Genomic DNA, 21,682 nt, shown 5'->3' on the forward strand with positions numbered 1-21,682 from the left:
TGCGGGGCCCTGTCGGGCTCGGGCCTCGCGGACCTCCCGTCCCCGCTGCAGGCTGGCGGACGAGGTGAGTGAGGTAGACGGCGCGACAGTGATGCTGGAGGCAGGGCGGTGATGGGATGGGGCGGGGGCGCAGCGTTCACGGGGGGCCCGGAAAGGCCTGCTGTGAAGGAGCTAGGCGTAGCATAAGCTAGGCGTAGGTGATAACTGTGAAGTTAATCATAACTGAGTCAAAATCAGTTGTTTTAATGTAAACTAATTGTCATAGTCACTCCATTTCAGTCCTTTTTCCATTCATTCATAAGCTAAGCTTCTAGGTAATAATGAAATTAGTATAGTTTTTACATTATTGTTTGAGATTCTCAGGACAGGGGTAGGAGGAAGGCAATCTCTAGGTCAAATAATAGAAATGTAATGGCTACTAGAAATTTTATGGGAAAGGTAATCGCGCTAACCCCGTGGAGTCAGAGCATCATTTGTATGGGCTTGATCTTTCTGTACGAATAGTTGTGAGTCAGGATGGGTAAATAAATGTATTGAATAAATACAAGTAATGATGCTGATAATGTGCTACTAAACAATGCCAAAGTGAAATTCATTATTCTTTTTGGGGTTATACTGAAACTGATTGGAAGTCGGTTGTACTATTTAATACTAAAAGAATATGATTCTTGGGGCGCCTGGGTGGCTCAGTTGGTTGGGCGACTGCCTTCGGCTCAGGTCATGATCCTGGAGTCCCTGGATCGAGTCCCGCATCGGGCTCCCTGCTCAGCGAGGAGCCTGCTTCTCCCTCTGACCCTCCCCCCTCTCATGTGCTCTCTCTCTCTCGCTCTCTCAAGTGAATAAATAAATCTTTAAAAAAAAAATATGATTCTTCTCAATAGATAGAGACATAAAGACCAAGTGTAAGCCTGCTGACCTTTTAGGAACCAAGGAAACCGACACATACTGTTACCAGACTAAAAGTCTCAGACCAGACAGGGCAGGGCGTTCTCTCCAGCCACTCTGGAGGAGAGTGGAGCCTCACCCATGAGCTGCTGGGGAGGGTGGAACGCCAGCAGGGGTCCCCTGAAAGCCAGGGAGATAGGAGGTTGTCAGCTCAACTCCCTTCCTCCCACAGCAGCTCTGACAAGGCCACTGCCAAAGTTTTCAGTGCCATGTCTGGCCCCTGCCCCAATTCCACATTCTTCTTCTGGATCCTTTAATACTCTGCGTCAAGTTACAGTCAGGGTAGGAGCCCTTGGGCCCCCCCCAGGGTGACTGTGTACTTTACTGTTCTGGGATTTGATGCGTTGAAAGTGAGTCCTCAGAGTCCAGCCTTCTTCCAAGTGTGGGGGACATCTCATTCTCTATAATTGCCAAGTACTTACACCACACTCCTTCAGAAGTGGACAGGAAGGACTTTAACTGCCCACCAAGAAAGAGAGATGCCACCTGCCACTGGTTCATCGCCCTGCATAGCTAGTTACAACAGAGGTATACTAATTCACTTACTACCACGAAGTTCAGTCTCTGAGCCAGAGTCACTGTTGCCCTCTGTCTGCCAAGCTGCCAGCAGCTCTGGGGAAGAGAAGACCAAGGTGGTCACTGGGGGAACCTCATTTACTGAAGGGGCAACTGCAGCTTCCCACAGGGCAGGATGGCCCTTCTGCCATCATCGCTGAGACTCAGAGCACAGTGAATAATGCCAGCTACTCGGGGTGCTTGTTTATTCTCGTAAATCATAGGCGTCTACTGTACTGGGGTTTCTGTGTCGGGAGTAGGGGCCCCATTCCACCTGTTCCTTAATGGTTCTCTGCTCTTCGCTTCCGATGGAACTGTAGCTGGCTAGAGTCTCTTTTGAGGCTCTAGTGATGATGATCTGTGGAATGGCAACTTTCTTCTTGCTCGCCTTTACCTTTACATCAGGTTTTTCTAGAAGGAAGAAAACATCCAGGTATTTAGCATGTCTGTGGAAAAGCTCTTCTGTAAGGCAGACAATGCATGTGTTAGGGCCAAAGCAAAAGAATTAGATGTGTAGTTCAGGAAAAGAAATGGGCAAGGTTGAAAGCAGTCCAAACAGTAAATGAGTGTTCCGGAGCTTTGACCAATTGACAACTCAGGCATGAGGGTGGTGAATGCTAGGCACCCTCTTTCAGGGAAGAAAGGGGGAGACACACTTCTACCATCCACTGTGGAGAGACTGAGCTGCTGGCCAGCTTGTGTGACAGACGTAGAAGGAAAGGGAATGGAGAGAGAAAAGAAGAGGCAGGGTCTGCCCCAGAGTTGAAGGTTCAGATACACAGTTTTTAAAGGATTCTAAATCTGGTAAACCCACCCCCCCCAAAAAAAACCCCTCTCTGTACAGAACCTTATCAATCAGAATGCGGAAAAATTAACATTTCTTCTTTTTTTAAAAAAGATTTGTTTATTTATTTTAGAGAGCGAGTGTGAGCAGAGGGAGGGGCAGAGGGGGAGGGGGAGAGAGAGAGAGAGAGAGACTCCTCAACCAGACTCCTCACTGAGTGTGGAGCCTGACATGGGGCTCAGTCTCACGACCCTGAGATCACGACCTGAGCTGAAACCAAGAGTCAGACGCTCAACTGACTGAGCCACGCAGGCGCCTCAAGAATGAACATTTCTAATACGGGCCACAACATTTTCTTAAGCTTACAAGGATTGCATAGGACTTGTGAAATGCCAAGTTTGCCAAATGTTACAGAATACATACGCAGAAGTGCCTTCATGCCTCCCCTCCGCGTCGCCTGCGCCCCCCGGGCTTCAGGTTGGAGGCCCTGCCTTTTAGGCCTCTCTCCAGGCACCACAGCGAGGGCTCTCTCTCTCTGCGCATATGCACGCACGTGGAGTTAGAATCATCCATTGTCACGTAATTGTTATAAAAATGCCATCACGCTGGTCCTACTGCTTTTCAGTGTACTTTGTGCCCCACTTAAAATACCTCATGAACCCGGCTACCTAGGGGCACAGGGAATGGCGGCTCGTTCTCCGTCAGACATCGTTCTGAGCCTAGAACAATGACAGTGAACACCAACCCACAACGCTTCCTGAAGTAGGTCCTCTTATGACCTACGTTTTACAGAGGAAGGTACTGAGGCACAGAGAGGTCATTTGCTCAAGGCGGGTGGTAGAGGGAGATGCCGGGGCCCCATAGCTCTGTCTGTCTTCAGTGCCACATCCACAGCTTTGATTGTTTTAACTACCAGTGAATGACCCAGGGCCTGCACTGAGAGTGTCCTTTTTATTTTTATCATTAAGTCAAAAACTGCATCTCATATTTTGCATTTAATTTAAATTGGGGGTTCGTTTTTTACATTAATTTATATATGCTTTTATATATTAAGACTAAAAGGCTATGAATATTTTATTTAAAAAATAATGCACAATTAAAAATTGCATATGGGAGGATTCTTTTTCTTCCAGACATTTCATATGTACATGCACAGTGTGATGCATTTAGGATCACATTATGGCTTGGCTGAGCTCCATGTCTGCACATACAGGTTGGTCTCTTCCATGGCAGCCTGGACTTCACTATCTGGGGACCCATCCATTACATTACCAGCTCCCTTGAATGAACATAATTTAGGTTATTTCCAATTTTTGTATTTTTCAAGTGATGCTGTAGTTAACATTCTTGCATTTATATATTTACACAGTTGTGAGGGTTTGTTGGGTAAGTTACTAGAAGGAGGATTTTGGCAAATATTGTCAAACTGTTTTTCATAAAGATTTTATCAATATATATTTCCACTAAAATTTGTAAATAGGACATTTCTCCATACCTTCCCCTAATTTTCAGTTTGCTAAATCTTTTCCCATGTTACATGAAAATGGAAGTATTGACTTCTGCCCCCACTGGTCACCTTCAACTTTCCTGAAGCTTTACCCCAGTATGGGGAGGTTGAGCATCTTTTTGCTTGGTCATGGTCCAGTGGTATTTATTTTCCTGTGAATGCATGTCCTATTCTTTCCTCATTTTGTACTTTGACCTTTTCGGTGTGTGAGAGCTTTTTGCACGTTGAGGAGATTTCCCCTTCATGATCATATTGCAGATGGTTCCCCTTGTTTTACTTCTTAATGTAGTCAAATCCTTCAATATATCTTTGCAGTGTCTTTGTTTTGAGGCTTAGAAGGATGGTCCCTACTGAGGACTCATATTAAAATGTACATCTGGGGCGCCTGGGTGGCTCAGTTGTTAAGCGTCTGCCTTCGGCTCAGGTCATGATCCCAGGGTCCTGGGATCGAGCCCCGCATCGGGCTCCCTGCTCCGCGGGAGGCCTGCTTCTCCCTCTCCCACTCCCCCTGCTTGTGTTCCCTCTCTCGCTGTGTCTCTGTCAAATAAATAAATAAAATCTTACAAAAAAAAAAAGTACATCTTACTTTTTGCAGTCACTTTTTTCTTAAGATTTTATGTATTTATTTGAGAGTGAGCAAGAAAGCACGAGCGGGGTGGGGGAGGGGCAGAGGGAGAAGCAGACCCCCTGTTGAGCAGGGAGCCCAACATGGGGCTCAGTCCTAGGACCCTGGGATCATGACCTGAGCCAAAGGCAGACGCTTCACCAACTGAGCCACCCAGGTGCCCCTATAGTCACTTCTTATATTCACTCTTACTCATCTGGAATTTGAGCATATGGCAGGAGGTTAAAATTCAACTTGAACTTTCCCTTAAAATGTCAAGCAATTTTCCTAGCATAATTATTGTATAATCCTTCCTTTGCCACTTCATTTTGGTGCTAGTTTTATTACATGCTAATTACACACAAACACACACGTACTCATAGTAAGGGTTTATTCTTGTTCATATTTTTTATTTCATTGATGTATTTTCTTTAAGATTTTATTTATTTGAGAGCGAGCGAGCACAGAGCCCAACTCGGGCTCGATCCCAGGATCCCAGGACACTGGGTCATGACCTGAGACGAAGTCAGATGCTTAACCGACTGAGCCACCCACGCACCCTGCATTGATCCAATATTATACTGGACGTACATTATTTTAATTATTATAAATTTTGATAGATTTAAAAAAAGATTTTATTAAGTAATTTCTACACCCAACATGGGGCTCAAACTCACAACCCTGAGATCAAGAGTCACACATTTTTATTTGAGAGGGAACGCATGAGCAGGGGATGGGGGTTGGGGGAGTGGGAGAGAATCCTCAGGCAGACTCCCTGCTGAGTGCGGAGCCCGACTTGGAACTCCATCTCAGGACCCTGAGATCACGACTTGAGCCTACCAACTGAGCCATCCAGGTGTCCCAATTTTGATAAATTTTTAAACTTAATTTTGAAGTTACAAATTCACAGAAAGTTGCAAAAGTACAGAGAAGTCCCATATACGCTCACCCAGTTTCGCCCAGTGGTCCCAATGGTTAACATCTTATGTAACTACAGTACAATATAACAACACCAAGACATTGATTTTGGCACAATGTGTGTTCTATGTCATTTAATCCCATGTAAACATCACTAAGATTAAGGTACAGAACTGTTCCATCACCACAAAGACCACCTCCTCACTATATCTTAATAGCTACACCCTTCTCCCCCTGCAACCTCCCCACTCCCTGCCATCCGTAACTCCTGGCAACCACGGGTCTGTTCTCCCATCTCTATAATTTTGTCACTGGGAGGACATTATATATATGGAGTCATGCACCATGTGACCTTTTGAACTTGACTTTTTTCACTCAGTATATTTTTAGTAGCTGAGAAACAAATGTTCCTTAAGTTTCTCTTCTTTTTCAAAAATTTATTGCAAATAATCACATAATACCTTCAAAAAAACTATGGAAATATTCAGACACACATGAAAATAGAATAGTATAGTGAGTACCCATATATGCATCACTCAGCTTCAATCAATATTTTGTCACCTTGTTTTTTCTATCTTCCTCAGTTTTTTTTCTGAGTATTTTCAAGCAAATCTCAGACATAATTTTACCCATAAATAATGCAGTATAGCGCTCTATCAAATAAGGATTGTTTTAGCATCACAATAGCCTTGTTACGTCTAAGAAAACTACCATTGATTCTGTATTATTATCTAATACCCAATTTGGTTATCTCAAGAATGACTTAGCCCAGGCCTATACTGTATTTGGTACCTAGGTTCCTCAAATCTTGTACAATCCTCTCTGCTATGGACTGAATGTTTGTATCCCCCCCAAAAGTCATATGTTGAAGGCCTCATCCCCAATGGGATGGTATTTGGAGGTGGGGACTTTGAGAGGGGATCAGGTTGAATTGAGGTCATAGGGTAGAGCCCCCATGATGGGATCAGTGCCCTTACAGCAGGAGGAAGAGACCACAATCCTCTCTCTTCAGCCATGTGAAGACACAGCAATTAGATGGCTGTTTGCAGGCCAAGAAGGGGTCCTCTCAGGAACCAAATCATGGTACCCAGGTTGTGGGACTCCTCAGCGTCTAGGACTATGACAAATAAATGTCTGTTGAAGCTACCCAGTGTATGGTATTTTGTTATAGCAGCCCAAGCAGACTAAGACACCCTCCTTTTTTTTCATGTCATTTTTAAAAAAAATTTTTAGGGCGCCTGGGTGGCTCAGTTGGTTAAGCGACTGCCTTCGGCTCAAGTCATGATCCTGGAGTCCCGGGATCGAGTCCCGCATCGGGCTCCCTGCTCGGCAGGGAGTCTGCTTCTCCCTCTGACCCTCCTCCCTCTCATGCTCTCTGTCTCTCATTCTCTCTCTCAAATAAATAAATAAAATCTTTAAAAAAAAAAAATTAAAAAAATAAAAAAATAAAAAAAAATTAAAAAATTTTTAGAGGATTTTAGAGGAAGGGCAGAGGAAGAGAGAGAATCTTAAGCAGACTCCACACCCAACACAGAGCCCGATGCAGGGTTCGATCTCACAACCCTAAGATCATGACCTGAACTGAAATCAAGAGTCAGATGCTTAACCGACTGAGCCACCCGTGCACCCTGATGTCATTTATTTGTAGAAAAATTAGGGTCTTCTTTCTCAGTTGGATTTCCAGCATTTTGGAACTGGCTGATTGCAAATTTCTGGTGTATTAATCTCTATAATGTATGTATGTGGATTTTGGAATGCAAAATTTTAAGTATATGCATAAGTAGTGAGACAAGATGATATGCCCCATCACACAGCTGCCACAGTTAAAACCCACAATCAGACTTTATCTCTGCCCCAGCACTTAGCCTCTGTTCTGGTTACTACTGCTGTGTAACCACTTATCCCAAACTTTATTAGCTTAAAACAATGGTTTTATTTTCTCACAATTTGAAGGGTCGGGAATTCAGGACAGGTTTGACTAGGCAGCTATCACTTATGGTCCCAAGATGGCTACAGTTGAGTGTTGTCTGGAGCTGCAGTTCTCGGAAGGCTCCACTGGGCTGGACGTGCAAGATGGCCGTTCACAGGGCTGGTCACCGCTGCTGCTGCTACATGGGGTCCTGTGGCTCAGCTGGGAAGACTCAAAAGCCAGGGGCTAGAATCACCTAAAGGTTTGTCCACTCACAATCTGGCACTTGGGCTGGAAGGCACTTAGCAATCAGGACTGCTGACTGCAGTACCCCCACATGGCCTGCCCAAGTGGCTGAGCTTCTTGACAGCATGATGTGGCAGCTCTCGGTTCCAAGCACCAGCCTGGGTTCCCGTGAGCAAGGCAGGACTGCATCGCCGGTCATGGCCCAGCCTCAGAAACCATTTTCACCACATTCTACTGGTTACAAGAAAATGTCAAGCTTGCAGAGATTTGAGAGAGGATACAGACTCCCCCAGGTGGGAGGAGCATCAAGGTCACACGGTAAAACGAGAGGGAGAGGAGGAGTGGTGGCTGCCTTTGGAAAATATCCTCAGCCACACTATCCTCGTTCACTTTGCAACAAATCTCAGATACCATCTCCATCAATCACATCGATTTATACTTCAGTATTTTGGGTGCAGCTCTAAGAGACAAGGACTTGTCTTCCAAGCTTTTTGAGGCACAATTCACACAAGATAGAATGCACAATTCTTAACATGTTCAGCTGGATGAGTTTTCACAATTGTACGCACCTTTGTAATCACCCAAACAAGATGCAGAACTTTTATCACCTTACAGAGTCCTCCAGTCAGCTAGTTTCCCCCTCCCCGACCCAGCAAGAACTTTCTGATTTCCGTTCCACAGTAGTAATACCTACTTTTATTAATTATGTAATGCACAGGAGTTTTGACTCATCAGGACTCTGCATTCCTCTAAGGCTTCTATGGTACTAGGTTATTTGAAGGAAACTCTGACTTCCAAAAATCCTACCTTTTCCAAACCTAATAGGGAAAATTTTCAGCTTTAAAACACAAATGTAGGAGAGGATGCTCTTTTTTTTTTTAATTTTTTATTGTTATGTTAATCCCCATACATTACATCATTAGTTTTAGATATAGTGTTCCATGATTCATTGTTTGTGCATAACACCCAGTGCTCCATGCAGAACGTGCCCTCCTCAATACCCATCACCAGGCTAACCCATCCTCCCACCCCCCTCCCCTCTTAGAACCCTCAGTTTGTTTTTCACAGTCCATCGTCTCTCATGGTTCTTCTCCCCCTCCGATTTCCCCCCCTTTGTTCTTCCCCTCCTGCTACATTCTTCTTCTTCTTTTTTTCTTTCTTAACATATATTGCATTATTTGTTTCAGAGGTACAGATCTGAGATTCAACAGTCTTGCACAATTCACAGCACTTACCAGAGCACATACCCTCCCCAGTGTCCATCACCCAGTCACCCCATCCCTCCCACCCCACCCCCCACTCCAGCAACCCTCAGTTTGTTTCCTGAGATTAAGAGTTCCTCATATCAGTGAGGTCATATGATACATGTCTTTCTCTGTTTCACTTATTTCGCTCAGCATAATACCCTCCAGTTCCATCCACGTCGTTGCAAATGGCAAGATCTCATTCCTTTTGATGGCTGCATAATATTCCATTGTATATATATACCACATCTTCTTTATCCATTCATCTGTCGATGGACATCTTGGCTCTTTCCACAGTTTGGCTATTGTGGACATTGCTGCTATAAACATTGGGGTGCACGTACCCTTTCGGGTCCCTACTTTTGTATCTTTGGGGTAAATACCCAGTAGTGCAATTGCTGGATCATACGGTAGCTCTATTTTCAACTTTTTGAGGAACCTCCATACTGGGAGAGGATGCTCTTGCCCTAGTTTAGATGTTCTACCTGGCAGACCATGTGTCTGTCTTCACTTCTGATTGTTGGATTGTGCTCTCTGCAAGGCCACGAAGACCAGCGACTCGCCTTATTCAATGGTCTTTTCTGGGTTTACTCAATCTTTTTGCAACATACGACACTGTCGACTATTTTACCTTCTTTCTTTGAGAGTTTTTTTTTATTACCTTCTTTCTTTTTTAACAGCTTTGTTGCATTCTAATTTACGTACTACCTGTTTAAAGCATACCATTCAATGATTTTTAGGAAACTTTCAGAGTTGGACACCCATCGATCCAGTTTTAAGAACATTTCCATCACCTTCAGAAGACTTCTTCTGCCCATTTGTGGCTAATCTCTGTTCCCACCCTTAGTCCAAGCTTCCCTTTATATAAATTTGCCTTTTCTGGACATCTCATATAAATGGAACAATAATATATGTGGTCTTTACATCTGGCTTCTTTCGGGGAGTATCAGGATTTGGGAACTCCTCCGTGGTACAGCACGTGGGCAGTGGCTTGCTCTGTGTTACTGCTGAGATGTTTCCTTATATGGAGAAACCACACTCTTCACCTTCTTTCTGGAAAGTCCATCCTCACTCTTGCTCTCTGACCTTTCCCCTCTATGTCCAACTTCTCTCTACCCTCTGAAATGAGGGTGTGACAGACACCGTTTGTGCCTCTCCAGCAGGCACCCCCACCCCCCGCCCACACCTGCCCTTGCTGATAGAGGTCCAGCCCCAGAATTTTCACATTTGAGCCCATCCTAGCAATGTTGGGCAAGTGAAGTCCAGCAGGGGAAGGGACAGGACAGCAGTCCCATATGCATGTGACACCTAGAGCCATCCAGCTGTCTGGGGACCGTGGATACTGAGGGTGGCAAAGTGTAGACCCAAAGTCCTTGATGTCACTGCATGCTGCTGAGCAAGCCACCCTGAGTGCCCTCCTCTGACCCTTTATTTGGGGGACATTGAAGCGCTCAGCAGTAAAGCCGTATCTTGTTGGCTGTTGTGTGACTTGCAGCCAGAAGGCTCCTGACGGACTGGTAGCATTCTCCAAACCTCCTCCCCAGGACTCTGGCCCTTCCTGCAGTCTTCCACTCTTAAGCAAGGATGTGTACATCAGGATCTGAAGTCCAGGCCTTGCTCCCAAGCCCAACACCCTCATTTCAAACAGCTTCCCGCCCTTGATGACCTCACAGGTGCCTCAATCTGAGCCTGCGCCCAGCTCCTCTCTCCCTGCCAGGCCAGCATTCCTCCTGACATCGGCTGATCCACTGACCATCCATTCTCATGGTCAGTGAAACTCATGGCCCTGGAACTCCCACATCTCATCCAACAGCAGGTTCTGCTGGTTCTACATCCTGGACCCTTTTGGAATTCCTACTGCCGGTGCTTCATTAGCTCCTACTCAGTTGCAGCCTTGGGCCTAGGACCGGTCCCCTCACTGCCTCCAACAGCCTCTACTCTAAAGAAACAGTTTTCCAAGGCACAAACCCCATCACACCTCCCTTGTTTTAACTATTTTAACAGTTCCATTTCCACAACGCACATGACAAAACAGATGAAAGGCTTCCTATTCCGCAGCTTCTGTGGCCTCATCCCCCCCCCCCCACCTACATGCAAACGTCTAGTCACCCTGGGCTGCAAACAAAGTGAATAAATTTGCCAAACTGTTCGACCCCTTTGTCCCACCAACATTCTAGTCCCTTTGATCCCCGTGCCCAGGCAGGGGCTCCCACATCCCTTCTTACACGACTGTGCTCCAGACTGAAGTAGCCTTCCACCGTGCTGTTCGGGTCTGCGGGACGTTGAAGGATCGGCGAGTGCGCTGTGTACCCCGCGCAGCCCCTCTTGACTATTCGCTGGGCGCCTATCATATTGTGATACATTTTCCACCTACAATCCTGGATATTTACCTCCTAGATAAAGATCCTAGAGCCCCTGCCATTAGTATCCCACCCCCAAACTCCTGCCCTCGGGTTCCATCCGGTCCTGGGCATGTCCTACCTTGGACTTCAGATGAAGAAGGCCACTGTCGCTTGGCTGCCCCTTTCTTCCCTTGGCAGCTCTCTGCAGCCTTGGTGTCTGGAGGGCTCTCGCTCTCTTGAGAACGCCTGTCCATCGACCTTTCCTTAGTCTTTGCAGTGGAAGAGCCGCGCCCCTTCTTTTTCTCCTCACCTGAAATCCATGGACAGTGAATTAGTCGTGTTATTTTCTTGAGGCTAGAGCCATGGGTCCCCACCCTCCAGTTGCCAGCTTTGGTCCAGAGTGTCACTTCCATTTCTCTGAACATGCGTGAAAAGACCCCCGAGGCACGGTCATCAGGGAGGACTCCGGCGCAGCGCGGACGAGCAGGCGCGGGCGGGGCGCCCAGCACCCCCGCAACCCCGCGCGAACCGCGGCCACGCGGCCGAGGAGACGGCGGGCCGGCGCTCCTTTACCTTTCCTAGATTTGTGTTTGCTTTTGGAAAGTCCCATAGGTGAGCCCACCGCCCCCGCCGGCGCAGCCCGGCACTCGGCACCTCCGCGGGCGCACAGGCCGAGGGTCTCACAGAGGGTCCCGTGGCCGAGCGGCGCGGGTCGCCACGGCAACGCCCCGCCCACGCGACTAGCGCGGTGCTCTCGCGAGAGCTGCCGCTCGCCGGAACTGGGAGGTGACCCCGGAAGTTCCCGCGCGGCGGAGCTGGTAGGGGCGATCGACTCGGCCCCGGAATCCCGTGCGTCCGTTCGTGCGAGCGCTGCCGCTGCCGGACCGGCCATGGACGGTAAGAGACCCCGCCCTCCGGGGGAGGGCGGGACCCGCGGGGCTCGATCAGGGACCCCGGACCCCGATCCTTATCCTCGATACCGGACGCTCACCCCCTTCACCAGACTCAGCGTCCAGCCCCCACACCCCCAGTTCCTGTACCGGCGAGGGACATCGACCTTTGGGGCCCTGGGAGGTCAGGTCAGAGGGCACCGGAAAAGGAGACAGTTGCACCCCTGTCCCCAGAACACCACTCAGAAAAAAGAAGAGCTCGGGCGAGAAGTACTCACTACGTGCCCGGCACGGTTGTGCGTGTGGGGTAGGAACTTGATGCCCCCTTCTGCGGATGGGAAGCCGAGCTAGAGCTTGAGCCCCCTAGCCTCGGCCTCCACTGCCTGCGGCACCCACTCCGCCCCGCTCCGCGCCCAGGGACACCAAAGAACAGGAAGGATGGGTGATAAAGTGAGGTACTGCGTTTGCTGGAGTGTGTAAGGGCTGGTGCGGTCGAGAGGTTTTGAAAATCACTTTGTGCAATGTGAGGAGCTGGACAACAGCGTCGTCATCACGAAGGAACTTCTGCGCCAGCTGCCTCCGCGGATGGACAGCACCACACCCCCACCGCAACTGTTGGGTTTTACTCCGCAGTTTGGTGATTTCCTTTGGGCCGTTACCACTCTTTTCCAGGGTTAGGTTTTGCCCTAACCGCTCTTTGCTCTTGAGAGTCTTTCCTGCTGCTCAGGTAGACATGAGAAAGCCAAGGCAGGGAGAGACGGTGATTTACGTCCCACCGAAGGCTGGAGAGTTGGAGAGCTGGCCGCACCGCGCCTTGTTTTCCCTGCGGGAGGCACTCTGCCTGTCAGCTGTGTCCAGTCAGCTCTGATTTACGGATTGCACGGCGGCTCTGGCCTTGACAGGGCTCGCACAGGGCGTGCCTGAAACCCGAGGCTCTCAGCTGGGGGGTCTTGATTTGCATTTGTGAACGCACCCTCGGCCTGGTTACAGATTTCAGTTTCTGAATTCTGGGCTAGTGTGGTAAACCCTTCCAGACATCATTCTGCACGTTTAAAAATGGAATAAATTGAGATAGTTTAAATGTGAATCTGGATCTACCTGGCTCTTGAGTTTTGGTGAGTGAGTAGCAAGTGTGGCTATCCGGACAGTTAGCTCTTAATCCTCTCAAGTTTCTCTGGTTCCTCCATGTGGACAGGTAGGCACTTGAGCCCGATTTGATGGCTCAGACTTGCCAGATGCCATGGAGGGTGGTCTCTGTGGGTCAGGTCTTTGATAGCACAGGAGTCCTCATATTGCTACTTTGATCCAGTTACTTTTGGGGATAAAGAGTATATAAAATACAGATTGTCCAGTGCTGAGCTTTATTAAATTGGGAAAGAATCCCAAGGGCCTTTGTAAAGTTGCTGTAATTACAAACCGCCACTCGGGGTTTCACTGTGGGCCACGTGCCGCATCCATGATCTGTTTTGTCTGCACACTGATCCTTGAGGTCAGCTGGTACCCCCCTGGTATGACCTGTAAGGAAGCAGAGGTTCTGGAGCCTCTGCATTTGCCCTCTGACTGATGAGGGAGCAGAACTGGTGCACTAGTCCATCTGCTGCCTCCAGTGTGTGGTGGGCCTCCCTGAAGGCCCCATCCATGCCTGCATCCTGTTCCAGCTCTCTGTGTCTAGGAGGGTCTTAGTGGCCCCATCTGCTTGTTAGAAGTGCCACTTGTCCCAGTTGAAATCCTCAAACCATCTCCTTTCTTTGCAGATACGCTGTTCCAGTTGAAGGTATGTACTGAAGGACCTTTCACCCCAACCCTGTCTTGGTGATTAGCAAATGAGGACAAATGGTGTCCGTCACACTCAGAAGGACGGATTACCAATTGCGTGATTTCTGCGCAGTGCTCTTTCGGACTGATGACAAAGGGGAGGTTATTGAGTTGGCTTGATGGCATATTAATCCTTTCCTTGTCTTGGGCTGAGCAGAAGCAGATCACATGGGCTTGTCCATGAGGGAGTGAGCCTGCTATCTTCAAGAAACACAGCTTGGGTATTAGGTGCATCCCTTGATGTTCCACTAGGCATTTAAAACTGGTTTCAAATTCTTTAAAATCATGTTGAAGGAGAGTGTTCTGAGCAGCGGAGCATGCCTCTTATAATTAATCCAGGGCAAGCTTCTGCTGCACTTCCCTTAAATGCCTCCATAGTTAACCATCCATGGTTAGTTCTGAAAGACTGGGCGCGAGTGATGTGCCCGAGCTGCTGACTGTAGTTCATCACACTGGCTTTGCAATGGAGAGGAAGGGCAGGGAATACCAGGAGGCCCCAGGCACTTTGTTCAGCAAGCTTCCACCTTGTGGAAGGTGCTCAGGGCCAGATTCCTGGGTCAGGAAAATCTGGATTTTCTCCCTGAAGGAACGTAGGAGGGGGTGCCTGGGAGGCTTAGTTGATTAAGCACCTGCTTTCGGCTCAGGTCATGATCCCAGGGTCCTGGGATCGAGTCCCACATCGGGCTCCCTGCTCAGCGGGGAGTCTCCTTCTCCCTCTGCCCTTCACATCCTTCGTGCTCTCTCTCTGACAAATATATTAAAAAAAAAAAAAGGAATGTAGGAGTGTGAGGTAGGCTGACAAGAAACCCTTTCTATGTGACAGAAAGTCCCAAGTTGGGGGGGCGGCTGAGGGGCAGGGTGGGGGAGTCCCAGTCAGGAGGGTGTTTCAGGCTGAGGGAACACCGAACACCACCAGCCAGGAAGCTATATGGGCCTCTGGAAGGTCACTCTTTCACTTGGGTTATCTGAGCATTCTCTCCTGCTGGCTTCCTGGTTAAATGAGGCCTTTTTGGGGGAGCTATGGGGACCCCTCCGACCAGGCCTGGGAGCATGCACTGCCCAGCAGTCCCTCACAAACACAATGTTCTGTGAAGAGAACCCTTTGAGGTGTATGTTCATCGGGAATTCTGTATTACCACTTGGGGTCGCCTGAAACAGATTCTGTCGAGTTTTTCCCGAAAGTTGAAAATCCGTAAGTAGGGGTGGCTCAGTCTTGGTTTTGGCTCAGGTCATGAACTCAGGGTCCTGAGTTCGAGCCCCATGTTGTGCTCTGCGCTTAGCGGGGAGTCTGCTTGAGATTCTCTCTGCCCCTCCCCCTTGCACCTGTGCACTCTCTCTCTCATGAATAAATAGATCTTTAAAAAAAGGAAAGAAAGAAAATCCGTAAGTAGTAATGATTGTGTGAGTAGGCTTTTTTTTTTTTTTTTAAAGATTTTACTCACTTGAGAGAGAGCTCATGAGCCAGGGGGTGGGGGGAGGGGCAGAGGGAGAAGCAGGCTCCCCAGCGAGCAGGGAGCCCAATGTGGGGCTCGATCCCAGGACCCTGAGATCAGGACCTGGGCCAAAGGCAGATGCTTCACCGACTGAGCCGCCCAGGAGCTCCTGTGTGAGTTGGCTTTTTAACTTTCCACTCTGGGGGAGGGTTTGGGTTAGGCATTCTGGGTTAGGACATTTTAGGAAACCCTCACAGCCCTCCCTGTCCCCTGAGCCTCAGAGACCCAGGGAGCTCCCTCCATGCAGCCCGGGGCCATGAGGACACTGGCAGGCTGGGCACCTTCTCTGTGCGGTCGGGGCAAGGGGTACTGAGGAGGGTGGGGAGGTACCAAAGGACGGGCTGTGTGTGTCTGACCTGAGTGTCCCGATTCTGCTCAGTTCACGGCAAAGCAGCTGGAGAAGCTGGCCAAGAAGGCAGAGAAGGACTCCAAGGCGGAGCAGGCCAAAGTGAAGAAGGTGAGGCTGCAGCGCGCCCGGGCCGCGTCCCTTGCTTCTGGGGCTTCTGTTGCATTGTTCTGGTGTCTTCTTTTTGTGTGAGGGGCGCCCCACGACTCTGGCCCTCGGTGTTCTCAGGAGCCTGCTCAGGGCCTCAGTGGCCCCCCTCTGCCTCCCTGCCCACTAAGGGGCGTCCAGAGCAAAAGAACTGTGTGTTGCCTTCGCTTTTTTCATGGAACGTCCATGCCTTTTGTTCACTTTCAAAGTTCTGAACGCGCATTTTTCACAAAGTGTGTGGGATGCGGGCTTCCAGCCGTCCCTGCCGCAGCCCCGTCCCTTCCTGCCCTCTTCCTTGCAGAGCACCTGCCTCAGGCTTCAGAACCGGGGCAGAGGGGAGGTGGGGGGAGGCAGGCTCTGGCTGCTCTCAGTGGGGACTTCCAGACAGCTGTTGCTTGGGTGGGCTGGCTCCTGGGGGTGTTAGAATTTGGTGACCCCCCTCACCCAAACTGGCACTCCCAGGGCAGAAGGGAAACTGGAGGACTGACCCCAGTCAGCTCCTTCATCTTCCTCCATGGTCCTGCTTGCTTTGGCGTCGGCATTTGCCTCGGTGGTTTTTGTGAGCTCCTGTGGTGCGGGCGGCTGAAGAGACCGAAGAGGGTGTGCGGCCGGAGGGGACGGGCTGGCAGGTGGGAGAGGCGGCTGTGTCCCTGGGACCAGGTCTCCTGTGTATCCCCCAGCGCGGGCAGGTCTGGCACCCTGCCTGGACACCCTAGGTCCTGAACAGGCCAGGGGCCTGGCATTTCTGCATTTTCATGAAGCTCACAGGCCAAAGGGGCTGCCCCGTGCTAGCAGATCTCGGCCTAGGACAAGCCAGGACCAGGCTGTTCATAGAACAGCCACATTCTCCCAGCTCGTGCTTCCCCCGAATTTCAGGCCCTCCAGCAGAAGAACGTGGAGTGTGCGCGTGTGTACGCCGAGAATGCCATCCGCAAGAAGAATGAAGGTGTGAACTGGCTCCGCATGGCATCCCGCGTGGACGCAGTGGCCTCCAAGGTGCAGACGGCCGTGACCATGAAGGGGGTGAGTGCTCGTGCCGAGTCATACGCCACGTGGGCCAGCTTCGGCCGGCAGAGTCGAGGAGCCGTGCCGGACCCCGTTGGTGGTGTAGTGGGGATTCCCTCCACACCATAGGGGCAGCACCAAAGGACTAGACACGGTGTCCTCAGATTTTTCTTAAGGGGCCATGGCTTGGGTCTCGTGTCTGTCGTTTAGTTGACAGCATTTCCTGGAGACCTGCCAGGAGCGAGCCCTGCAGTCCCAGCCGGTCCTGAACACGGCTTGGCTTGGCCAGGGCTGGAGTCTGGCTGGCCCTGGGGGCCTGTGCGCCTGAGGAGAGTGCCGAGGGCCCGTCTCCCGTGGGTGACGTCTCCTTGCTTCAGTTCTGTTGCCTCCTCACTTTGTCCTGTGCCAGGTGACCAAGAACATGGCGCAGGTGACCAAAGCCCTGGACAGGGCGCTGAGCACCATGGACTTGCAGAAGGTCTCTGCGGTGATGGACAGGTTTGAGCAGCAGGTGCAGAACCTGGATGTGCACACATCGGTATGTCGCCTGTGGTCTTGGTGTGCAGGGGGTGGGTCCGGGGGGTGGCTTGCGTGGCTGGCCTCCCTCTGTGGGGGCCACCTCCGGAGCACCTGACTCTTGCGGGGTCTGGACCAGCACATGGAGGTCTAGCAGATAAGAGGGAGGCCCGAGGCTAGGGTGTGAGCGCCTCTTCAGAGCAGTGGCCAGCTCAGCACCCAGGGGACTGAGAGTGCTGGAGAAAGTGCCTTGCGGGGGGCAGGTCTGGTGCGGGTCGAGGGAGTGAGCAGGAAGCATGGTTGAGAAGGTGGCCAGAAACGGGGCCGCAGTGGAGGTCCCGGGGCCTGCACCCACCTGCCCAGAACATGACCCCCAGGTGATGGAGGCCTCCGTGAGCTCGGCCACCACGCTGACCACGCCGCAGGAGCAGGTGGACAGCCTCATTGTGCAGATCGCTGAGGAGAATGGCCTGGAGGTCTTGGACCAGCTCAGCCAGCTGCCCGAGGGCGCCTCTGCTGTGGGCGAGAGCTCCGTGCGCAGCCAGGAGGACCAGCTGTCTCGGAGGTGGGCTCAGTGCCCCCATGTTGGGCTGGTGACCGCATGTTCTGACGGCCGGTTGGGGGGGAAGGAGGCGCATTGGAAGGGAAGGGAAGAAGGGAACACCGAGGCCTCAGGAGGAGAACTCGTGCGGCCGGGCTTTGGTGCTGTTCCTCCCGAGGAGGCCCCCACCCGAGGCCCAGCCCAGGTTCCGTCTGGCTGCCTCTCTCCCCTGCCCTTGCTCGGTGTCCGTGTTGGGTGGCAGCCGCGTGCTCACACACTTGTCCACAGTTCGCTTTAGGAACTCACGTAATGATACTTGACAGCACATGGCTGGTCCCCAAGCTTTTCCTGTGCTATCTCAGGACAGCCTTGCAAAGCTGAGCTTGAGAGGAGAGGGTCGTGGCCCAATAGAGGGCCCTTGGCCCCCAGGGTTGGCATCTCGTATTGAGCACAGCGCAGGTCAGAGGCACCTCTGCCCCCCGCCCTCCCTCACAGGAGCTGTGTCGTTGATTTGCAGGTTGGCCGCCTTGAGAAACTAGCCGAGCCTTCCTGCAGGGCCCTGCTTCCCTGGCCGTGACGTGCAGGAAGGGCCGGGGAGGAGGGCTCCATCTCTGTCCCCATGCCTCTTGCCTTTCTGCACACCCTGCAGCGTGGCCCTTCCCTCCAGGCCTGGGAATTGTCCCTCTTATCGTAGACGGTGGCTCTGTGTCTTGGTGGGTGAGTTTGCACAACCTTCTGACTTCTGTGGGTTATTTCTGTGACTCTGGGCTGACCAGCTCGGGGTTCTGCAGGCCCCCCCCGTCCCCCCACCCTCTGAGACGTTGACGGGGACTGACCAGTGGACGCCGTGGGGGCCTTCAGACTCCGTGTAACGGCAGATGTGCTCCTTCCTGGTGGTCAGCCAGTGGGCGTCAGGGCTTCTTCCTGCTGCCAGGCCCCTGGAGGCCAGCTGGCTGAGCCCCACCTGGGGGCCCTGGCGTCAGGCACCGTGCTCCACATCCAGGCACGCCCACCCAGGGGCCCCCCATCCTCGTTCCACTGTTGCCTCTGGAGGGCCTGGGGCCCTGAGGGGTGTGCTGTGTGTCCTGTAGGAACTCAGCTCTGCACTGTGGTCCCTCCCAGCGAGGAGCAGGCGGTCCACACTCCGGCTTGGGGTGCTGCGTCTGCGTTGTTTTCTTCTGTGCTGTAAATAATGGGTGCCTCCCCCTCACCCCCCGACTGGTCTCTCCTCCTGCCTGTGGGCTCACACCGTCCGACCTGGGAGCTTGCGCGCTCCAAGAGGGGCCCCTGGTGGGGCCAGCGTCAGGGAGAAGCCGTGGCAGCCGCGGCCGGGCGGCTAGCAGCAGCTCCTCCTGATGAGTTCCTGGGACACGCAGCAGTTTCCACGTTTTTCATTTCCTGAGGTTTACTTTGTTTTCTTGAAGCTTCCAGGGTTTTTTGTTTTTTTGCCAAAATAGAAGGAGCAGACAGCAGATGGGGAGCATTTGGGTCCAAGCCCCGTTCTTGGTGTGAGCTGGTGAGAACTGCGTGGTTGGTACTGAGCGGGGCCCGGCTCCGTGCACGGCTGACCACCCGACCAGCCCTTCCCAGAGGCTCCCGCTGCCCACGCTGTCCTCGTACCGGTGGCTCTTGGAAAGAAATGTTGGAGATCTTTACCGTGACTTGCTACGTGTGATTCTTCTGGACTTGCTTGTCCCTGGGTATTCTGTGTGGTCAGTTGGGTTGGAGCAACCTGGATGCCCGAGACTGGTGTGAGAACCCAGAGGGCGGGTCAGCGTGCTGTCTGGCTTTTCTTCCACACTGCCGGCCTCGCCTTACTCCCTGGCTGTGGTCTCTCAGGATGCCCACGTGCTGGGGGTTCAGAGAAGATCCTGACTGTCTTGGTGCCCAGTGGGTGCAGAGCTCCCTGGCTGTGGCTCATCATAGAGCAGTGGGCATGTTTGCCCATTTTCCTAAAATGCTGTTGTGAGTAAACACATTGATCCCTGAGAACTTTCTCCGGCTTTGCTTTAGTGGCTTTGGGTAGGGTGGGGAGCCATACGGGGGCCCTTGATAGGGCTCTCCAGCCCCCGTGCAGGAGGCTGAGGAGGGTACCTGGAGGAGGGCAGGTGGGGTGGGTGGGGTGAGGTATGCATGTCCTCAGGCCCCCACCCCTACGGGTGGAGTTAGAGTCTGAAGTATTAAATTTTCTTTTTAAGTTTTTACGTGGAAATAACTTTAAAGGTACATAAAAGTTGTAATTTGCGCCGTTTCTGTGTACTTCTGTATCCTAGCGCCCCCCACGTGCACTTTCTAGTTGACCGCATGTAACTGGCTGAATCACCTTGCGACCCTCCATTCTTCCAACCTGGGACAGTCCTATTTGTCTTTGTGACCTAGATGGTCGGTGTTCTGTTTTTTTAAGAGGTAGCGTGATCGCAGGAGAGCGAGGGTGGGGGTTGGGCAGAAGGAGAGGAAGACCGAGAATCCCAGTCAGGCTCCACACCCAGCAGAGCCCAACATGGGGCTCGATCTCACGACCTTGAGATCCCGTCCTGAGCTGAAATCAAGAATCGGAACGCTTCACCTGCTGAGCCCCTGAGGCACCCCGACCTGGATGGCCTGGAGACATGCCGGCCAGTAATGTGGCAAACTGCCTTTCCACTCGGGCTGATGGGACATTTTCCCACGATGACGTTGACATCACAGAAGTGGTACTGTGTCCTCGGTGCTCCACACCAGGTGCACGGTGTTGCTGTCTGTTCACCTGGGACACGTGGTGTGGGCCAGGCGTCTCCCCTATGATGTTTTATGTTCCCCTCTGTTGAGTATCTTGTGGGGAGAAATTTTAAGACTGCCAGCATCATCTGCAAACGTTGTCCTACTTTGCCCGATACTCGTGTCCCTTGATGAATTTTCCTGGTAACAATATTCGCAGTGATTTCCTATTTGCAGTTCTGTTTTAAGGAAGAGTTTCTTCTCTCTGTTTACTTATTCCATTATTTATATCAATGTGGACCTACTGGTGTTTCTTCCCTGTGCACCAGAAACCACGTGTGGACGCCCCTCTGGATACCAGAAACCACAAGTTTGCTCTAATCAGGCTCAATCTGGCCATCCCCCCTCATTTGTAACTTACTTGACAGCGGAAATCTGCCTCTCATGTAGTCCTGTCTTTGCTCATCTGTCAACACAAAGCACTGAGAACTGTTCACCGCCCCTCTGTGGGACAGTCGTTACTCAGCAGAGGACAGCATGCACGGTCCTTCCCCCGTCCTCCCGGCGCTTCTCCAGAATGCCCCTGCTCTGCTCATGCACACCAGTTCCCGCGTCCTTGCGCTCATCTCCTGTTATTCCACTGTGGGGGGCCCCATCCGAATCGAATCATGCGCCTGCCGGTTGGCTGGGAACAGCCCCCACCTCCCAGGGCCCTCACACCCACGCACCTCCGCGTGTGAACAGGCTCCTTGGGGCTGCTTGTGCACCCCGTGTGGGCCTTACTAGGGGAGACGTGGCCCCTGGAGGAATCCCCCCGCAGCCTAAGGAGGGGGGGTCCTGCAGCCTCTGTGTCCTGATTACCCATCCCCCCACCCAGCGTGTCCTTCACGCCTCGGAAAGGTCTCTTGAGGTTGGAACAAGGTTGAGCGGAAATGGGAATAAACTAGCAGGACAAATTGAGGTTGGACAGCAGAGATCTCCCCGGGACCAGGGTGGCACCTGCAGTTGTGGCCTCTCTCGGGGTTACAGTTAGTTCGGTAGCAAACTCCGGTGTGCTACCTCCGCAGCCCAGCAGAGGGAGCCTTCGCACTGTCTCCGCCAGGCGGAGTGGGGGGCTTTGGGTGGGATCTGGCCAACTCAGGACAGAAACCCTTTAATGTTAAATCAATCCTAAGTGA

The 21,682-nt window shown here is 51.6% G+C and overlaps 2 protein-coding genes across 2 annotated transcripts; one reads left to right on the forward strand and one right to left on the reverse strand.

The window, feature by feature from the left end:
* Positions 1–1,705: 1,705 nt before the first annotated feature.
* On the reverse strand, positions 1,706–11,792 carry SPATA33 (spermatogenesis associated 33). Its single transcript, XM_036119778.2, has 3 exons — positions 11,628–11,792; positions 11,194–11,364; positions 1,706–1,911 (listed from the first exon to the last, which is right to left on the reverse strand). The coding sequence occupies exons 1-3, from the start codon at positions 11,662–11,664 to the stop codon at positions 1,706–1,708; spliced, it is 414 nt and encodes a 137-aa protein (XP_035975671.1). The 5' UTR covers positions 11,665–11,792.
* On the forward strand, positions 11,793–19,799 carry CHMP1A (charged multivesicular body protein 1A). Its single transcript, XM_036119777.2, has 7 exons — positions 11,793–11,951; positions 13,699–13,718; positions 15,632–15,709; positions 16,622–16,768; positions 17,160–17,288; positions 17,644–17,831; positions 18,325–19,799. Exons 1-7 carry the CDS (start codon positions 11,945–11,947, stop codon positions 18,344–18,346), a joined length of 591 nt encoding a protein of 196 aa, XP_035975670.1. The 5' UTR covers positions 11,793–11,944; the 3' UTR covers positions 18,347–19,799.
* Positions 19,800–21,682: the final 1,883 nt, after the last annotated feature.

Source organism: Halichoerus grypus, chromosome 15 (genome assembly GCF_964656455.1).
Source record: "Halichoerus grypus chromosome 15, mHalGry1.hap1.1, whole genome shotgun sequence".
NCBI lineage: Eukaryota > Metazoa > Chordata > Mammalia > Carnivora > Phocidae > Halichoerus > Halichoerus grypus.